The sequence below is a fragment of the Conger conger genome, chromosome 9 (assembly GCF_963514075.1).
Source record: "Conger conger chromosome 9, fConCon1.1, whole genome shotgun sequence".
NCBI lineage: Eukaryota > Metazoa > Chordata > Actinopteri > Anguilliformes > Congridae > Conger > Conger conger.
In genome coordinates, this window is record NC_083768.1 from 30,019,348 (window position 1) to 30,037,786 (window position 18,439).

General features: G+C 38.7%; 1 protein-coding gene across 2 annotated transcripts in view; it reads right to left on the reverse strand.

Moving 5' to 3' along the window:
• egfra (epidermal growth factor receptor a (erythroblastic leukemia viral (v-erb-b) oncogene homolog, avian)) overlaps positions 1-18,129 on the reverse strand; it is a 70,165-nt gene extending 52,036 nt beyond the window's left edge. For both annotated transcript variants that reach the window (XM_061253576.1, XM_061253575.1), the window contains exon 1: positions 17,844-18,129. In XM_061253576.1, the coding sequence (XP_061109560.1) occupies positions 17,844-17,943 (100 nt within the window). In that variant the 5' untranslated portion in view covers positions 17,944-18,129. The remainder of the gene's footprint in view (positions 1-17,843) is intronic.
• Positions 18,130-18,439: the final 310 nt, after the last annotated feature.

Genomic DNA, 18,439 nt, shown 5'->3' on the forward strand with positions numbered 1-18,439 from the left:
CCACCCATCTATTCTCAGGTGTTGTCTCTCTCTGTCTCCATGTCTATTTTTAGTAGCCATGAATAAAGCATGACCCATGTGTTTAAGAGCTGATTACTTTGCCACAGAGAATGGATGGAACAGAGGCTAAAGTTTTTGAATAAAAGGTCACTTACGTGCATCAATTCAAAGCTAGCTGGTGGTGCCATTTCCATGCTATAAAATACCTAAATACAACTACAGATATTAGAGGGTATGAGTGAGGTTTTTGCAACTAAGACACATACATGCAGTGCCTGAATGTGCACACATGCACAAGAAAACTTTCTACAAATGTAGATTCTAATTTCAAGTCTTTTCTAAGTGCTGTTCAGTGCTCTTTTCCTGTGCAGCATCTTGTCAAAGGCATACATCAGGCCTAGTGATATAAATATCTACAATAAACTGGTATCAAAATTACCCTTTGTGGCAAGCACAAGAGCATCATGGGATACCGTGTTGAAAAGCAAAACTTCAAGTCACAAACAACATAAAAGAGAACAAGCAGGGATTAACTTCTGCTGAAAAATGTTCCTGATGAGTGCATTCTGCAAATTGTTTTATTGCACCAATGCCATAACAAACGTTTCTTATGATTCATGATAACAACTTCTGGGAAGCTGCGATGGAAATGGGTGACTTTCATCAACACATTAAATCAGCAAATGTTCCAAATGCAGAACTTCTTAGCCTGAAGTCAATACAGAATAAAATCTGAATGTTTTTCAGATTATCTTCTTACGGCTAAAGTCAAATTTTTGACATTGTTCAAAGATAAGGATAGAGACAATAGAGACAATTCTAACTTCAAATGAACAAAGTGCCTGTTTTATTTATCAGTTTCTTAAACTACCAGTACTCAAAATGTCAGCTTTTACATAAACACACTGTGAAATATTAAAGCCATAATAAAACCTTTTGGTATAAAGTGAAGGGGCATAAATGTACAAACATAATGCTATAAATATTTGAATTTTCAACAGCAGCGAGAAAAGAAAGAAGAAAAATAATCACTGCGAAACAGTCAGAAATGAAGGCGACACATCTGACCATATACAGTATGCCTAGGCAGTTGGGGTGCAACAAGAGGATTGGAACCAATCAGAGAAACTGCTGTCTATGGTTACATACTGTATGTACAGGATTGTGAAACTGACAGTACTGTAGACAACAGTCACTCACAATGTGGATCAATTCACAGATAGCTGGTGCATACTGCTTTCCTTGAAGATTATGCATCATAAAATATTGAATAAAATATATTTATGTTTTTGTTTTACATGATTCTACATTTCTCTTTTCTGAAATAAGATCTTTCTCCCCTCTTTCTCTGCAGAAGCTGATGAATCCTGAAAAGTATAAATGGTGTTATAGTCTTTCCCTTTTCATTTAGACAGTCATTTTTTAAAAACAATAAAACAACTCCACATCAAAGTAAGTGACTGATCTAAATGGATAGTTCTAATTCTCTAATGGAGAGTTTAAAAGACACCAGTGGACTCCAGAATTATAGCCATCCTTGATATCCCATTCACAAAAAGTAAATAAAAAAATAATATAGTTATTGACATAAGCTTTATTTTCCAACATGTATAAAGTAGTACACTTTATTAATTATTCAATGGAATCAACCAAAGTTTTACATTTTTCAAATAAAACTGTATTTCCCCAACAACAGGGACTCTGGTTTAATATGTTGTCCAAACATCCCTGCAAAGATAACAGCCATGAGTCTTTTCCTATACTTTGTTAGAGAACACATGTGGATGTATTTTTGATTATTCCTCCATGCAGAACTTTTTAGAATCATTGAAAATAACTTTTCAAATATTAGCTTCTGCTCTGGCTTGAGGCAAATGGTATGCAAATCCTAGAAAATACAATACCAAAGACATCTCAAAAGAGTTTGATGACGTTCTTTCAAATGGTTCCAGTACCACTTCATGAGACAGAACAAACAGCTTCCCTTTTGTTTTGTTTTTTGTTTTGTTTTTTCCCCCTGCAAAGGCAGTAAAATAAGTGCTTTGCCTTTGGAAGGCAAAAACAAATCAGTTTCACAACAGGCAAATCAGAGGATAATGAGGGCCTTGTCTCTCCATTCTAGGAGAATTCCTCCAGGTGTCTAAAACACAATGCGCATAATACTGTATAGGTAGGAAGAAGGAAATATGGGCCCACCAGACACCATTTCACAGCTGGTTGTCCCAAAGGGGTTCTGATCTTGTTGTTCACTTATTTTACCAGAAGGAAAATATTTGGCTTTTACTGTAATCATAGTGTGTCAGTTGAGTGGAAAAGATTCCTTTCAAAAAGATTGATCATACTGTATGGTTCTTTTAAAATCTTCAAAGCCATGAACTGCAGAAAACTACAGAAAAACTGCAAGAAGTAATCCTAAAACTGGGAACACTGGAAATTTGAGAATGTACACTCAGTGAGCACTTTATTAAGTATTTATTATTGGTCCTCTGCTACTGTAGCGTATCCACTTAGAGGTTTGACACAATTTGTGTTCAGAGATGCTCTTCTGCATACCACTGTTGTTATGCGTGCTTATTTGCATTACTGTCACCTACCTGTCAGCTTCGACTAATCTCACCTCTCTCATTAACAATGTGTTTTGTCCCGTAGAACTACTGTTCACTGGATGTTTTTCGCGACATTCTCTGCACACTCTAGAGGCTGCTGCATGAGAAAATCCCAGGATATCAGCATACTCAAACGACCCCGTCTGGTACCAACAATCATTTCACAGTCAAAATCACATAGATCACATTTCTTCCCCATTCTGACATTTGGTCTGAAAAACAGCTGAACCTCTTGACCACCTCAGCATGCTTTTATACATTTAGTTACTTCTACATGATTGGCTGATTCAATATTTGCATTAACAAGCTGGTGTACTTAATAAAGTGGTCACTGAGTGCATACACTTCAGTCTGGATCAACCAGAATAGGTGTCATACTGACACTAGAACTTCGTGGCTCAGCACAAATACAGTTTTGACCGTAAAAGCCAGGATTCAACCGGTTGCCGCATTACTACATTAGCGATGAAACACCAGATACCCTTACGCTACCAGTTCTTGACGGGGAGATAATCCCTTCTTTGATTGGTGCCACTGTCGTTTTGAGTACAAAACAGTCACTGGCTTACAGCCAATTGCATAAGGGAAGTGTGCACACTTGAACTGCCTCCATTGATGTGTGTGTGTGAGCATACGTGGCAAGTGCAATAGGGCCTGAACACACCATTAACAAAATAGCATATAAAGCGCTATTTAGGAGAACTTACTGATGTCGGGGAAAAATGTATTCTCACAGGCTCTCTCCACTAAAAATGTCATCTTCGGTGAGAGAGTGCGTTGACAGCAAATCAGTATATGGTTGACATCAAGGTAATTGATTCTACTGCACTGGGATTGAGACACGTGTGTGTGGAGGGGGAGTCACTGTAGTCAATGAACTGGAGAATGTTAAAGAGTTCAAACAATTAATTCACACAGCTGCGAATAAAATGATATAAAGACAGAATGATGTCAGTTGTTCATTCAGCAAAGGATAGTAAAGGACAGCACAGATATTCCTTTCATTCTCAGCAAAAGCGATTTAGCCTACTGGAAACAGAACACCACTGTTCGGTTATGGTTTGAAATGCCAAGACTTTCGAGTGTCTTATCAGTACACGTCTTGTACCTTGCAGCTCTGATTTGCAGATGCACACTCATTGGGCCGCACTCCCAGGAACCACGTATGCAAAACAGAGCTCCTTCAGTGAGAGCACATGCCTCCGTGACCTGGTCTGGGAGGAGGAGCAGTTTGTGAAGTTATTCATGCGCTTCGAAGGGGAGAGGCCCTATTTGCCCAGGCAGCATTTCGCAATTGGTTGTTCTTAAAGGAAATAAGAACACTTTCGTCACTTACAACCACACCAGTAACAACATGGATTAATCTTGAATGTGTGGGTGTGTGTGTGTGTTATTTGCTTGAGGGACCTCTGTGCATCAGGTGTCGGGACTAGCATATACTGACTTGAAATTTGAGAAAAATACAGGTCCCTTGTCTCCCTAATTTTATTTCCCTCATTTATCCCTCCATGAGTGATATGTTTGCAAAGGTTTTCAAAATTGACACAGCACGGAGGGTTGTTGTCAATGTGACACTCTCATGCTTATTGTTGCTTCTCGATGATGCGGTAGAAAATAAAATGAATGGTTGTAGTGTAGCAATAACCTCACATAACAAATCCATCGCCCTATGTGGCAAATGTTTTACACAACATATGATTTCCAAATGAGGCAACTGTCAAACAGCTAAGTGTGTGCCCTTCAGCAAGGTTCTTCAACCTGAACTGCCTCAGTAAAAATCAAGAGTGGACACACCAATGAACTGAATGGAGAGTGAGAGCCATAAAGTTGCTTTAGATTTCAAATTAGCTAGCGAACTTAAACCTGATTTATACTTCTGCATCGAATCTAAGCAGAGCCACGTACCTCCCCAGAAATGTAACTATGCGTCGTAGCCTCTGCATAGCCTACAGTGTAGGGAACGCGGCTACGCGTAGGCTCTGCCGTAGCCTCTGCGTGGATTCAACGCAGAAGCATAAATCAGGCTTTAGTTATTTAAATAAAACATAGTGTTTTGAATGTTGTTACTCGCCAGGCATTTAAGCTAAATAATTTGGTCAAGTCTGCCCTGGAATACTATTTCTCATTAGGATTGGGTCTTTGTTTTCAAAACACCCATTGAATCCTGTATTTGATTACAGTTAGATTACTCTGTTTGCTCATAGTCTTTTGCCCTAAACACTTAATTCATTAAAAACATTAGCACAGGTTATTGATTTTTCCCAAGGATTCACAGAAAAGTGAAGATGAGGAAACTACTGTAACAGGCGGATGGCTGTAAATGGTTGATGTTGATACAATGCATTTCTGTGCCTGCTTTTGAAGAACAAGTGGAGCTAACAGCTAGAACTGCAGCTTTGGATAAATGCACAGAGCACTTGAATGAGATAAAGCCTGTGTAGGAACAACACTGACAGATTTGCCTGATCACATTCCAGACACTTGTGATGAAAACACTTTAAAAGTACCTTTATCATCAAGTGCTCATCTTAAAATTGAAACATGGTTTACTCTACACAGATGGCCTCAGCTGTAAGCTAGGGGCTGTAGCTTTATTTAGAATGTACCTTGATCTATTTTAATAGCTAAAACACAGTGAGATTAAATATATCTTTGTCAAGCCTGGCCTGGCCAAGAGGCACCAATACACCAATACAAATAAAACAAGAACAGTAAATAGATATTCTAGATATTCAAAGAGTAAAAATACTATATTAAATCATAATATGCTTAAATACCTAATATAAGTATTCATATTAAATAATTAATATTAAATACTTAAATAATATTGAATGTACAAAGCACACATCTAATCAGCCTAATTTATGAATGATTGTGCTTCGGGCTTACTTCTCTCACAACTGCACACGTTATGCCTTAATTAAAAATGCAAACATACTGTATGAACAAATGATTTCATTATAAGAAAACATTTATGACAAGTATACAATATGATTTTTGGGGGATTCAGGGTTAGAAAAATTTCTGCACAGTCTTCTGATGGAGGAAGAGGTCTAGTAATTCCTTTGATTACATACCACCTTGACCATATATGATCATATGACCACATACCAGGAAGTCAGAGCCATGCAGTGTGCACAGGAAGTTCTGTATCAAGATGTAAGTAAATGATTGTTGAGCATCATCAGGTGGTTGATCTAATTTACCTCCCATAAAAGCAGGAAATAAGGTTGGTTTCAGTTTAACCTTTCACAGTCACGCCAATGACACAACCACTATTGGCTTGTGTCAATTTGCCCAGTTTATTTGCAAGAGTGAAAGTGTTGCATAGAAAAAATAAACCCAAGGCAAACCAATGGAGATTACTGAACTCAGGAAATTAACTTCTGAACATTGGAAACACTAGGAATTATGTGTATCATGTGTCATTTGCAAAAAGCACAACCCTAAGCTCCCTTAAGAGAAAAGGTATTTTGAGGTCTTGCTGTTGAGGTCATGCTAAAAATATTCTTGTAGGAGTATATTAATTACTTTGGTGAGTCCCTTTGACAAAAAGCTTCAGAAAAATGACTGAATAGTAGATTGTAAGGAAAGACAGATCATCTTGTAATGGGATGACTGAGATCTTAACCTCAGTCACCTGGAATGTCCCTTAGGAATCCTGAAGGGCTTCTGCATATATGCATCTTCTACAGGGCACTGTAAGGTCAGTCATCATAACAAGAACAGGGACATCTCAAGCTAATACGGTGGGTTCCTAAATTCCGAAATAATTTGAAATTATATTAAAGAATCTCACACTCATTCTCTAATATTGCCTGTTAGCTTTATATTGAAATCACCACGTAAGATGTTGATAGCATCAATATACTTGAAAAAGCCATAAAAGTTCAACATCTCAAGAACTTGGTTCTACTTCAGTTAAATAACCTCAATTATATAACACTATGAGGAGACAACAGGAAGGCAATGGCAAGTTCCCATTTTCAAAACTGGATTATTGGCTCTTGTATGTCTAGCACTAATCACTGAGTAGTTGGTGTCTAATCTTTTCTTAGGCTGTCTGAAGTGTGGTAATGGATGATCCTGGGAAAGTAACACCAATCATTCTGGGAAAATGTCATGGAAAAGCCTTAAATATCCTCTACCAAAAGCTTCTAAGCAAGGGCATATTCAGACTTATTCTAAATAGAGCTTAAGGCCAGGATCTGACAGGCCTTTTATTTTCAGGCAGAAAGAAAATACAGACCATGTTATTAAAGGGGGCATGGCACTTGGTCATTTGCTTTTTACCTGAAATTAGATATTGCCCTGGATTCAAATCTGAAATTGTCCCGTAAAATGAGAAAAAGTTAACTTTTTTGTAGCTACTAGCACTAGGGTGCAGCCATCTTGGAACAAGCCAGGTTGTGACGTCACTAGGCTGGTTTGTCTCAGCTGCTCAAGCTATTCATATTACCAGACTGCTAACTTTTAATGAGGTCAACAATGAATCGTGTGGAAAAAAAAAACGGAGAACCCAAGGAAGAGTAATATCAAACAAAAATTGCTGCCATAACCAGTTTGGCAGTTAGTGAAAGTTTAGGTCTTGTTAAGTACTCATTTAAGCATCCTGGGGCCATATCGTATTTAAAGTGGTACTCATTTGACTATGCCAGGGGCCATATCCAAGGTAAAATGCCAATTAAAGAGTCATACTACTGAGTGCTTTACTGCCCCTTTAATCGTAATTAATTGGAGTACCTGAGCAAATGTAAAGTGTCTGTCGTACATGAAAGCTGGTGTTGGTGACAAGCAGCTTAAAAACAGTTTGTTATCAAACTCAGTCTCTTCATCTGAGGGCAGCTTCATTTATAACATGCTTTTCTGACAGTCTAAATGTGCATAATATTCGGCACATTTGCCATATTCTGTACATTTATTCAACAGAGCCGCCTTAAAGTAAGTAATTTACAAAATAAATTAGATATCAGTTCATTTAAATGTTATTTGTCTAACACAGAGACACGGCCACAAAGATGTTTTACAGAAAAAACAGGAAATAGAACCATGGGGAAAGACAGAGCCTGAACCCAAGAAAAACCAACAAGTGATGTTAACCCAAAAAAAAAAGAAAACATAAAACACTCAGTGACTAGAAAAACGTATTGGTGGGATCCTGCTATAGAAAGGAAGCCCAACCTTTACTGGACAGCCCAGTGTCAAAGATAGCCCATAGTTGGAGATGAACTAAATGATTATAAGGAGGTAATGGGGAATCTACTGGAGAGTACTTGACTCAGTGGTTAGGCACTAGTGTAGGTACTAAACTAGAATAAGTAGTGACAGCATAGGCATCATTAGGCCTGGTTATTGAGAGGGAGAGACTGTTCAACTCTAAGATTTGCCTCAGCTGAGCAAGCCACAGGCATGAATGGTGACAGTGCTTTGTGGTTAACCAAGACCAAGACTATAAATATGACAAAGGAATTACTGAAAAGCTGGAGGAGCTTTGTTTCCATCCTGGAAGGACCCTCAGTGGCAGTACAACTTATCTAGAAGAAATTCTAGTATTCAAAACAACTGCACAGTAGAGCTTTTTATAAATAGAATTTCCAAGGGATATATAAACAGTAACCCCCCCCTTAAAATCATTAAGGGATTCCTCACTGTTAATGACGTCCAGGTGTAAAATCATTAGCGCAACATCAAAGTCAATGACAACTCCAGCTGGTAGAGGTTGAGAGAGAACAGCAGACTGACTCATGGTTCTGACCACACCGGGCAACCTCAACTGCAGTAATAAACTGCTGGCCCTCTGGCAAGTCATGAAGGTGAAGGTAGGGTCAGCTGGGCCGGCACCGCTTCACAACCAAACATGGTCTGAAAATGCAGACACTTCATAGGCATCAGAGCAGAAAAGAAAACAGCCTTTGCACTCCTTGTTTGAAGCCACCTAATCTAGTACACAGGTGTGGTTACCGGCCTCTTGGCAGTACAAGCTGCAACCCCTTTCTCTACGAAGAGCAGCCTCAGTCCAAGTCCTGTTCCTCATACGCCCACAGATTCCACTACATAGCCAAATCCAGAAGCGGACCTTTTCACCACTTATCTTTTCAATGAGTACACCCCGGGACCAGTTTGATCCCTATCTTGATTCCTCATCATCGTAGTGTGGATCTGGGAAGGCCACTGACAGAGGAAGCAGCACGGGGGGGGGGAGGGGCTTGTGGGTAGAATGACACCAGGGACCTCACAGAGCCAAGGTAGTGGGTGGGAGTAGGAAAAATCTGATTTTGGAAAAACAGTGCTCAGCTTGCCAACTTCATGGTGAGCCATATAGCGGGAGAACTAGGCTAACTAGTTTAAGCCTGATCAGTATTCACTCATTCAATTAATATTTGTGTCTCTGAAATATTGTCTGAACTACTTGTTGACCATGTTTCAAATTGTATTTTATGCTATTCTTTTTTGAAAAATAATATTATTGAGTCATAGTATAGTCTATGGATCACACACATATACACCCAGCTATCCCCATACCAAATACAGTATTTACACAACTGAGCCTTAACCGAAGAAGGTTAAGAATTCCTTAACCCATCTGCTCATGAATAGTATTCCATAACCTCCAGGTTATAGATCTGGCCTTTATTTAACATCTACACCACATAGCCTATAGGCCCTATTACCCATATTAATGGAACACTTCTGTCATGGCATGGGCAGGTTTTTGAAATGCAGACTGATGCTCAAATGAGCTATAACGGGATGGGAATGAAGACATTCTAAATGCTGGCCACCCCAGCCCCTGTGGTTGAATCATGTCACCTGGCCACCCCAGCCCCTCACCTTGCAATCATGTCATCTGGCAACACTAAACAGTCAACAGCACTATCACAAAACTGCTATTACGCAATCTCAGAGCCCGAGACCAAAATATATTTGGCTCAATGCAAGAATCAAAGTCAGGAACTTGTTAGAAATCACCTAAAACAATACACTGAATTCCCAGAATTGTTGCAATTATTGGTCATTCTGTGAATCAAGGAATGCCACAATTCCAGCAAATCCTGTTCCACCTACAGCATGCAGCAGAAAATCCCAAAGACATTCAGAAAGAAACTTCACTTACAGTCCACCTTTGTGTTGGTAGCTTAAAGTGAAACGTGACCCCATATTTATGGGGTGAGAAGTTAGTGTCCTGAGGACAGAATCAGATCCTTTACAGTCTAAGCAGGCAGAGATAGTGAACAGGCGTGGATGATCAATTTCCCATGCAGGATTAGAGCTTTGCCAGAAAAATCACTACAGGCATTACAACTGCTCAAATACCCTCAGAACACATGGAAGGAAAGTTCCTTTCCAGCCCCTAGCCAACCATATACATGGGAAGTCTTACAGTATCTTCATTTTATATGCATACAATATACACTCGCTAAGCACTTTATTTGGGATTTATTAGACTTTTATTTCGCTTATTGGTCTTTGACGCATTGTGTGTTCAGAGATGCTCTTCTGCATACCACCGTTGTAATGTGTGGTTATTTGTGTTACTGTCACCTTCCTGTCAGCTCTGACAAGTATGGCCCTTCTCTGACCTCTCTCATTAACAACACATTTTTTCCCCTCACAGAACAGTTGCTCACTGGATGTTTTTCATTTTTGCACCATTTTCTGGAAACTCTAGAGATTGTTGTGCGATTTTGCTTTGTGACATGGTGCATTATCATGCTGGAAGTTAGAAGCCATTAGAAGATGGGTACATTGTGGCCATGAAGAGATGCACATGGCCAGCAACAACACTCAAATAGGCTGTGGCACTCAAGCAATGATTGATTGGTATTAACAAGCCCAAGAAAACATTCTCCACACCATTACAACACCGCCACCAGCCTGGACCTTTGACACAAGGCAGGTTGGGTCCCTGGATTCATGCTGTTGGCGCCAAGTTCTGACCCTACCATCTGTATGCCTCAACAGAAATCGAGATTGATCAGACCAGGCTACGTTTTCCAGTCTTCAACTGTTCCAGCCTGTGTCCACTGCAGCCTGAATTCTGTTCTTAGCTGACAGAAGTGGAAGCCGACGTGGCCTTCTGCTGTTGTTGCCCCTCTGCCTCAAGATTTGACGTGTTGTGCATTCTGCTCACTACAATTGTACAGAGTGGTTATCTGAGTTACCATAGCCTTTCTGTTAGCTCAATCCACTCTGGCCATTCTCTGTTGACCTCTCCCATCAGCAAGGCGCTTCCGCCCGCAGAACTGCCGCACACTGGATGTTTTTTGCTTTGCTCACCATGCTGAGTAAACTTTAAAGACTATTGTGCGTGGAAATCGCAGTAGATCAGCAGTTACAGAAATATCCAACCTAGTAAAAATTTGTCTGGCACGGATGAAATCACTGAGATCACATTTTTTTTCTCACATTCTGATGGTTGATGGTTGAACAGTAACTGAAGCCCTGGACCCGTATCCGCATGATTTTATCCATTGCACTGCTGCCACATGATTTGCTGAATAAGTAGGTGTACAGGTGTTCCAAATAAAGTGAGTGTATACAATCCATGCATTGACATTTTTTAAAAGGGACAGCTATATTGCAAGAAACCAAATTACTGCATGCATCATTAAATAAAATAAATGGCCATTTTAAATATTGCAAGGCAATACTTTCCCTATTAGTAGTAGTACTATATCTGATTCTCCCAAGTCAAGAAAAACATCAACAATGGCACACCTTTCACTGGAAGTTACTGTTAAGCATGCGGTACAGTGTTTAGTCAAAATAGTATTGAAAAACTTGATTGAAAAAAGGCATACCCAAAAGCCTATCACATCAGGAGAAGCAGGATTGACAACACTCTGAAGGTGCTTTATTTTGGCCTCAGCTGGACCTTGAGTCTGGAAAATAGGGCGTACCTCGAAGCTGTTTGTGCCCCATTACATAACCACCCATGACTTGTAATTCTGCTGTCATGTGAAATGATCTCTATTGTACTTCTGGCAGACCTGGCAAATTCCTGATCCTTCCAGAACTGATCTCGGAGCAGGGCCAAACTATTCAGAATCCACCTATTACGTCACCGACTGCAAACAATTGCTGAACATATATCAGTCATCGGCATTGTGACGCTAGTAAAGAAGTAAGGGAGCAGCTTCTAGGGGCTGTCCTCAACCAGGGGCAAATTGGACCAACATCTCAAAATAATTGGAAGCTTCATTGCGAATACAAAACAAGCTGAAGATTAAATTGATCAATATTTCATGTGAAGGCTTAAATTCCAACTATCCAGTATCCATGTAATCCCTGCTTTGTGTATACCAGCATACCAGTCGTACACAGTTACATTCCAAATGCACAAGTGTTCAGCATCTGTGAAAGTACTACCAGGTCTACAGTTCATTTTTATTTTCTTTCCCAATTCTATGTGATTTGTTGAGTCATTATTGAATTGCTTCTTTCAAGAAAATGAATCACTGCCCAGATACAGTAGTGACATTGCACTCTTAAGGGTCCTTTGGATAACTGTGATCCAGGAAGTACCGACCTCTTACTTGCTCATCACAAGAAGTGTGTTAAATGGTCCAAGCTGAAAAATGATGTACCTGTATCTTAGAAAAAGACATTTAAGAAAGTGTCAGGTTGTTTATATGTATTTATATGTATGTCCCATGACACATTACAACTGAAAAAACCAAGTCATAAAACATCTTCACATTCTTTTTATGGTGGCATGGCAACAATCAAAAGAAAACATTCTGTAGAAATGATGATCATTTTACCCCCTCATATTAAGGTATATGAAAAGAAAAAGATTTCCTTAATGGATAGAAGCAGCCATATAACACTTGTGATTCAACTCAAATAAAGAAAAAAAGATTTTGAAGAAAAAAAAATACATTGGAATGCAAGACATTTAAGCATATAAAAGGCCAGAAATGTACTATTTAATGTAGACTCCAGAGTAATTTCATGGGTGATAATGGTCTTTCTGTAGGCTTGTCAAATATAAAAAAATGTGTATGTCAAGTGCTAATTAAGCATGCTAATAGATCATATGTCATGTCGGATAATACATAATATTAAGAAATTAAACCCTCTTGATTTGCTTCATGTGTTCTTTGTTTTTATAATGGTTCCTTTCTCAACAACCACAAAAAATGTGTATCAAAGCTGTGGTGTTATTGAGGGTGCATTGTGGGTCTTTTCAGCCAATAGAATTACACTATTATTACAGTTGTTTCTCTGTTTGCCTCCAGGGCTATACATTCATAACACTATTGGCTAGGTTTAAATGCTCTGTTGCACACAATGGACGTTCTCTCTTCAGATTAGTGGAGATACCCTTGTGAAATTCCACAGACTCAAAAATGTCTGAGCATCATACACAGAGACGATGACAACATTCCCCTTTTTCTGACACAAAAAGCTTTTGAATATTGCTTATTTCCCTAAAATCCCCTGTGTTACCTGCATGTAAGACGTGCTCTATTAAAAACATATTGAACTAGTCACAAACAAATTTTCCCCAAGAAATGTGTTGGTTTTGACGTAATAAAATACAAACTTCAGGAAGTGAATAATTTAAAAGCAGACCCCAGCTGATAACGCTCAATGATTGAATAAGTGCATTTCTCTGGTAACTTACATTATTGATCAGTTATTTAGCTTAAACATCTAGAGCCTAGAATGCTAGCAACTCAATTCTCAATTAATCTGTTAGCCACATATTCTGCATAATCTTTCTTGAGAGCAATTGAAGCAATTGAGGTGAACCACCTTGATCATGGTGAAAAAAGCAGTAACCTGTATAATACAGCTAGCTATTTCAGCAGAACTACACTAAATACGTACATAACAATTACTAATGGCAACAACTTGCATGTTGTAAAATTTTCAGTTGGATAAGTGGAAATATGTGGACATTAATATAGTTCATTATTACAAATTATATCATACGGGTCATGAAGAAATTATCAGTTGTTTTAGCTTTTTGACAGATACAAGCTCCCATTAACTGTGGGCTCCATGCTGCTTTTTTCTTTAAAGATTGCTCAATATCCAGTCAAATCTGCAAAATATGTCTAGCATTTAAAATATCTGGTCAATTTATAATAGTAGATAAAGAAAAGAGAGCGGTTCATCATTGCAGACTACTCTAACTTGCTCTAGCCTACAATCATGAATCATAATCTATCAAAGAACAAAAGCTCATTGTAAAACTATAAGGTATAAGGTTTATATGGGGGAACACTTTGTTCCAACATTAGCTAACAAAACTTTCCCAGGTCTATAGATCTAATATAATAATAACTGCTCGCAAGAATGAAATTGTAGTAATAAATCTCTCAAAGGGTAAATATTGCAGTTAAATCAGAGGCAGATTTACTGAGCAAGGGCTATGCCTAATTAATATATTTTAGAAAGTAAGCATAATATTAGCAATTTGTCATGTTCAGGAGTGCCACATGGCATGTGATGTGCAGACCAATGGCCAATGTGATTAGTGCACAGAAGCCATGAAATGAGGAGAATGTCTGGAGTCATGAGAAGCACTGATACTTCCGCTGGCTGTTTAGTGAGAATAATGCCTTCTTCTGCCTGAAACTGCCCTGAGGACTTAGAGCACGGAGGGGAGTGGAGAGCCCCTAACCACCCCAGACAGTAAACTCCACTCACCTGCGCAGTGCTGCTCACTAGCGCAATACCCTGTACACAGAAGTGCGGTTGAAACCTGTGCACGCCCGGCCTTGTGAGACCGCCCCCACCCCCCACCACTCACCAAACTCCTACTGTGTGCAAATCCTAATTGGTGGGAGTCCGAATCAGAGCTGGAAGCATCATTTGCTTAACAAAACTTGATGGAAAGAACAGGTAGAGAACGTCCTCTGCACAGCGTTCAGATATTTCACAGGTACAGATAATGTACATGTGCACAAGTGAAGCAACTTATGCGGGAAAGGGTTTACAAGTAGATTCCCAGTTTATAGAGAGAAGAGTGGCACTTCTTTATAGTTCCAACAGGTAGTTACTAACAAATGAGTTAATTTGATTCCTTTTGGTGTACTCTCTTAGGACTACTATTTTCAGAAAATGCTTGGTGATTGATAACTGGTACTGGCAAAAGACAAAATCCTTGATTGTATAGTTATTTATGGCCAGATATTACCAAAATCGCAGATATTCTGTATTATGGTGTTTTACGCATTCTAGGGGGAAATATAAATGTTGTATGCACATCAGAACACGGCAAACTCGAAACATCTACTCGAATGTGTGAATGTGACAAATTATACAGCAAGTACTGTTCTTTTTCCGCAAAGATTATAATACCACTGGTCATATAAACTAGGCTGTAGCCTATTGCAGATAGATTTAATGTTAAAAAAACATTATCTCAGTCTATTTACATTTAAAAATAAGTCAGCAAATCACTTGCACATGAGCATGCACATATACTGAAGCCAAAGAAAACTTCTTTATCTATCATTTGAGCTGTATCCACATGTTTAATATTCATACTGTGATATTAACGACCATCAAGGCATGTTGTCTCTTGCTCACAGACATGCCAGGAAGAGCTCTGTTTAGTGGGACTCCCATCTGTCCAAACTAGAAAGAAGGGCAATTCAGGATAAACTGTGACTTTCTCTCCCCCATCTACAGTATAATGGAGCAAACTCTTTGCCAGTTCAGTCATGGTCAAGCGGAGTGCGTACATAGCGAGTATATAAAATAGTTTAGAGTTTTAAAATACTCTCAGCCATAACAATTCTGGATTACAATGGTATGCTGATTGCTGACCTCTTTTGTGTGTGCGCAGCACTCAAAAGTACACATTGACAGTGTCTGTGGCAAAATCTTACACACTGGGCCTCATGCAAGAACATATTTGTATTCTTATTGTAAATTTATCTTATTGTTTACATACATAGGGCTTGTACAAGTGTGCCATGTGTGACTCAACAAACATTCCAACAGCATAAAACTGTCTGAAATGAAGTTGTGGGTTAAAATAATTTATATACGGTACTGTAGATGGATTTTGTCAGACAGAGACAAGAACAAGGGATGATGATATAAGAGAAATAATCAATGCAGTTGCTTAATCTTTATTCATATTTGACAACGACTGTAACGCCCAGTTTGAAAGTTTGATCTGAGTTCTGTGAGGCAGGCGGGCTGTGCTGACATGCACTGCATGCCTCTCCATAGAAAATGAATGTCATGTATTGTTTACATGATTTGTACGACAGGTCAGGATCACTCAAATGTTGTTCCGACCTAAGAAAAAATGTTAAATATCTGTTCGTACGAGTGGTTCTTGCAGGAAGCCCATTGTTTGACAGGATATTAACAAAAAATTCACTAGAGTCAAAATGAAATAGCTAAATATTTCTCTCTCCACCTCAAGCCTTTTAAAAGACTCTTACTTTTTTCTTTTTTTCAAATTGTATAAAATCAGAAAATCACTGTTCTCATGTAAGGGGACTGGTCACCTTATATAAGCTGGTTTATTATTGTATAATTTTTTTTAAATTCCACACACGATTGTACCATGTTCCAAGTGTTTTGGATAATGCCTGGTACTCATGTCTTTAATATGCCTCTCCCCCAACATATCACTGTTTCTTCATTGCTGCAGTCCTACTGGATGCAGTCAACATGACATGAAACAGCTGCTAGGTTCATGCAGTAACATGGATGAATGGCCACATTTCACTGGCTGCTAGCAGTGTCTCATAATGAATCCCAGCATCCAATGTAATATCAGCAAAGCGGATATAAAACTTCTATAAACCTTAAAAGCAATGAGGGACGAGGGATTCGGTCATACTGGCTACCCTAAGCTTTGCCATCAGTCTGCTGGATGGTAGATCTTCACTATTCACTACTAAGTAGATTCATGAAATAATTGTTTTTAGGACAATCTGCTACAAGACAGTTTAGCTCACTATTCACAAAGAGCCATATTTAGAATGTGATCTCACACTATTTTAACATTTTAAAGTTAATTTATATCAAAATCTTATACAGGTGGTAATTTTTTCATAAAACTACATTTTGTTTAGATTTCGTTCTTTAGAATGTATTTATTTATTTAGTATTTTTTTAGATTTACTCCCAAAACTGGATTTTACAGTAGCCTTTGTTTTTATTCCACGGAGTGATACACTTAGGGGAAGAGTCAAGACAACCTTTGACCTGTTGTCTTCCAAGGCTATTGTAACACCCTAACAAAGGTGTTAATGAACAACATTTCCCATGGTCTTGGGAAATGTCTCAGTTTAAGAGACTACAAATCAGAAACTAAGAGTTAAGAAACACACTCGAAATTAGTTATTTGTCTACCATTAAATTCAAGTTGGCATTTACGATACAATGACGTATCGTTTTAAAACCATAGCTTTCTGGTGATGCACAGTATTTACAAATCAGCCGATTATTATGTAAGCAACTATAGAAAAACGGCTGTTGCTTTTTTCTTTCTTTTTAATCGCGCATTTATTTGCCTCAATAAATTACCTGTGTCGTAGCCGATTGGTTATTTTGGTTGTGTACATAGGTGAATGACCATTCACTTTACTCCAGTACAATTTAACTTGTATTGTTAAAAACAGAAAACGCATGCCTGAACGATAACGGAATGGAGAGAAATCCCAAATTATAAATGATTAAGCGATTACTTAAGCGAGAACTAGCGATTTGCGTCAAAATGGAAGAGATGAATAGGACTATTTCGATAAATGTAATAATAATCGTATCAATCAATCTACAATTCAACTAGGCTACAGCCTAGTTTATATGATAATCGTTGTCATTACATAACTTATCGATTATGATCAGCCTCATTCTTGTCGCAATCCATAGCATGAATGGATTTAATTGGCATTCTTCGCTGATTCCGATGATAAGCTACTCCAAGTAAACACACGCACTTCTCATTTCTTACGGCTGAACGTTTTGTTGCGAAGACATCGGCTCTCACATTAAACCCTCACTGTAGGCTACAAATAATAAGACGTGTGTGACAATATGAGGCTATAGCCTATTGCAGCCCAAATCAGGAAGCTCCCGGCGCAGGCTACTTTTTCCCACGCCGCTCATGTTTTAACAAGAGTCTACATCTCATGGGACGCTGCATGCGTCCATTACATCTAAGCAGTATCGGCTCATTTAGGTCAGGACAACTATTGAAACACAGTCCATTTCGAATGAACGGTAAGAAGTAATATTTTCCTTCACTTAGCCTACCTTTCTTTTCCGACAAAGCACAGTAGCCCAGGGTCAGCAAGCATGCAAAGAGGATTCCAGGTTCGGTCAGTATTGCCATGGTTTTTCCTACGATTTTCATCCTTTCTATCCAGCCAGAAAGAGTTTTATTCCATAATAGTGCTGACCAAGTTCCTGTGGTGAACCCAAGCTGTTTTCACTAGTCTACAGTTGTCAAAAGGGTAAACTATGTAGCCTAATGTAGCTAGCGTCTGAAATTGTACTTTTGCTTTCCTTAGCGCTGAAACTTTGACAGCTCCTCCTTCGGTCTCTTGAATTGCTGTAGTTAAAGGAGTTCGCCGAGGAAACAGCCATAGATTGCTCTGACGTCAGACGGAGGGCGGGATATAACAGGTAACGAATTGTTCTGCAAGAGAACACTAGTATCAGACACTATTAGAAGTTGTAAAATTATTTGTAGGCTGGATGTAAATGTATCAAATTGTAAACATGCTATATATGAACGACGCAGTAATTTCTTAGCTTCTTAGCTTGACATTTCTCCTGATTAAATTGATCAGTTCCTCTTTTTGAAAATGTTTATTCTAGCCGAATTGCCATTATCTTGCTGCCGTATG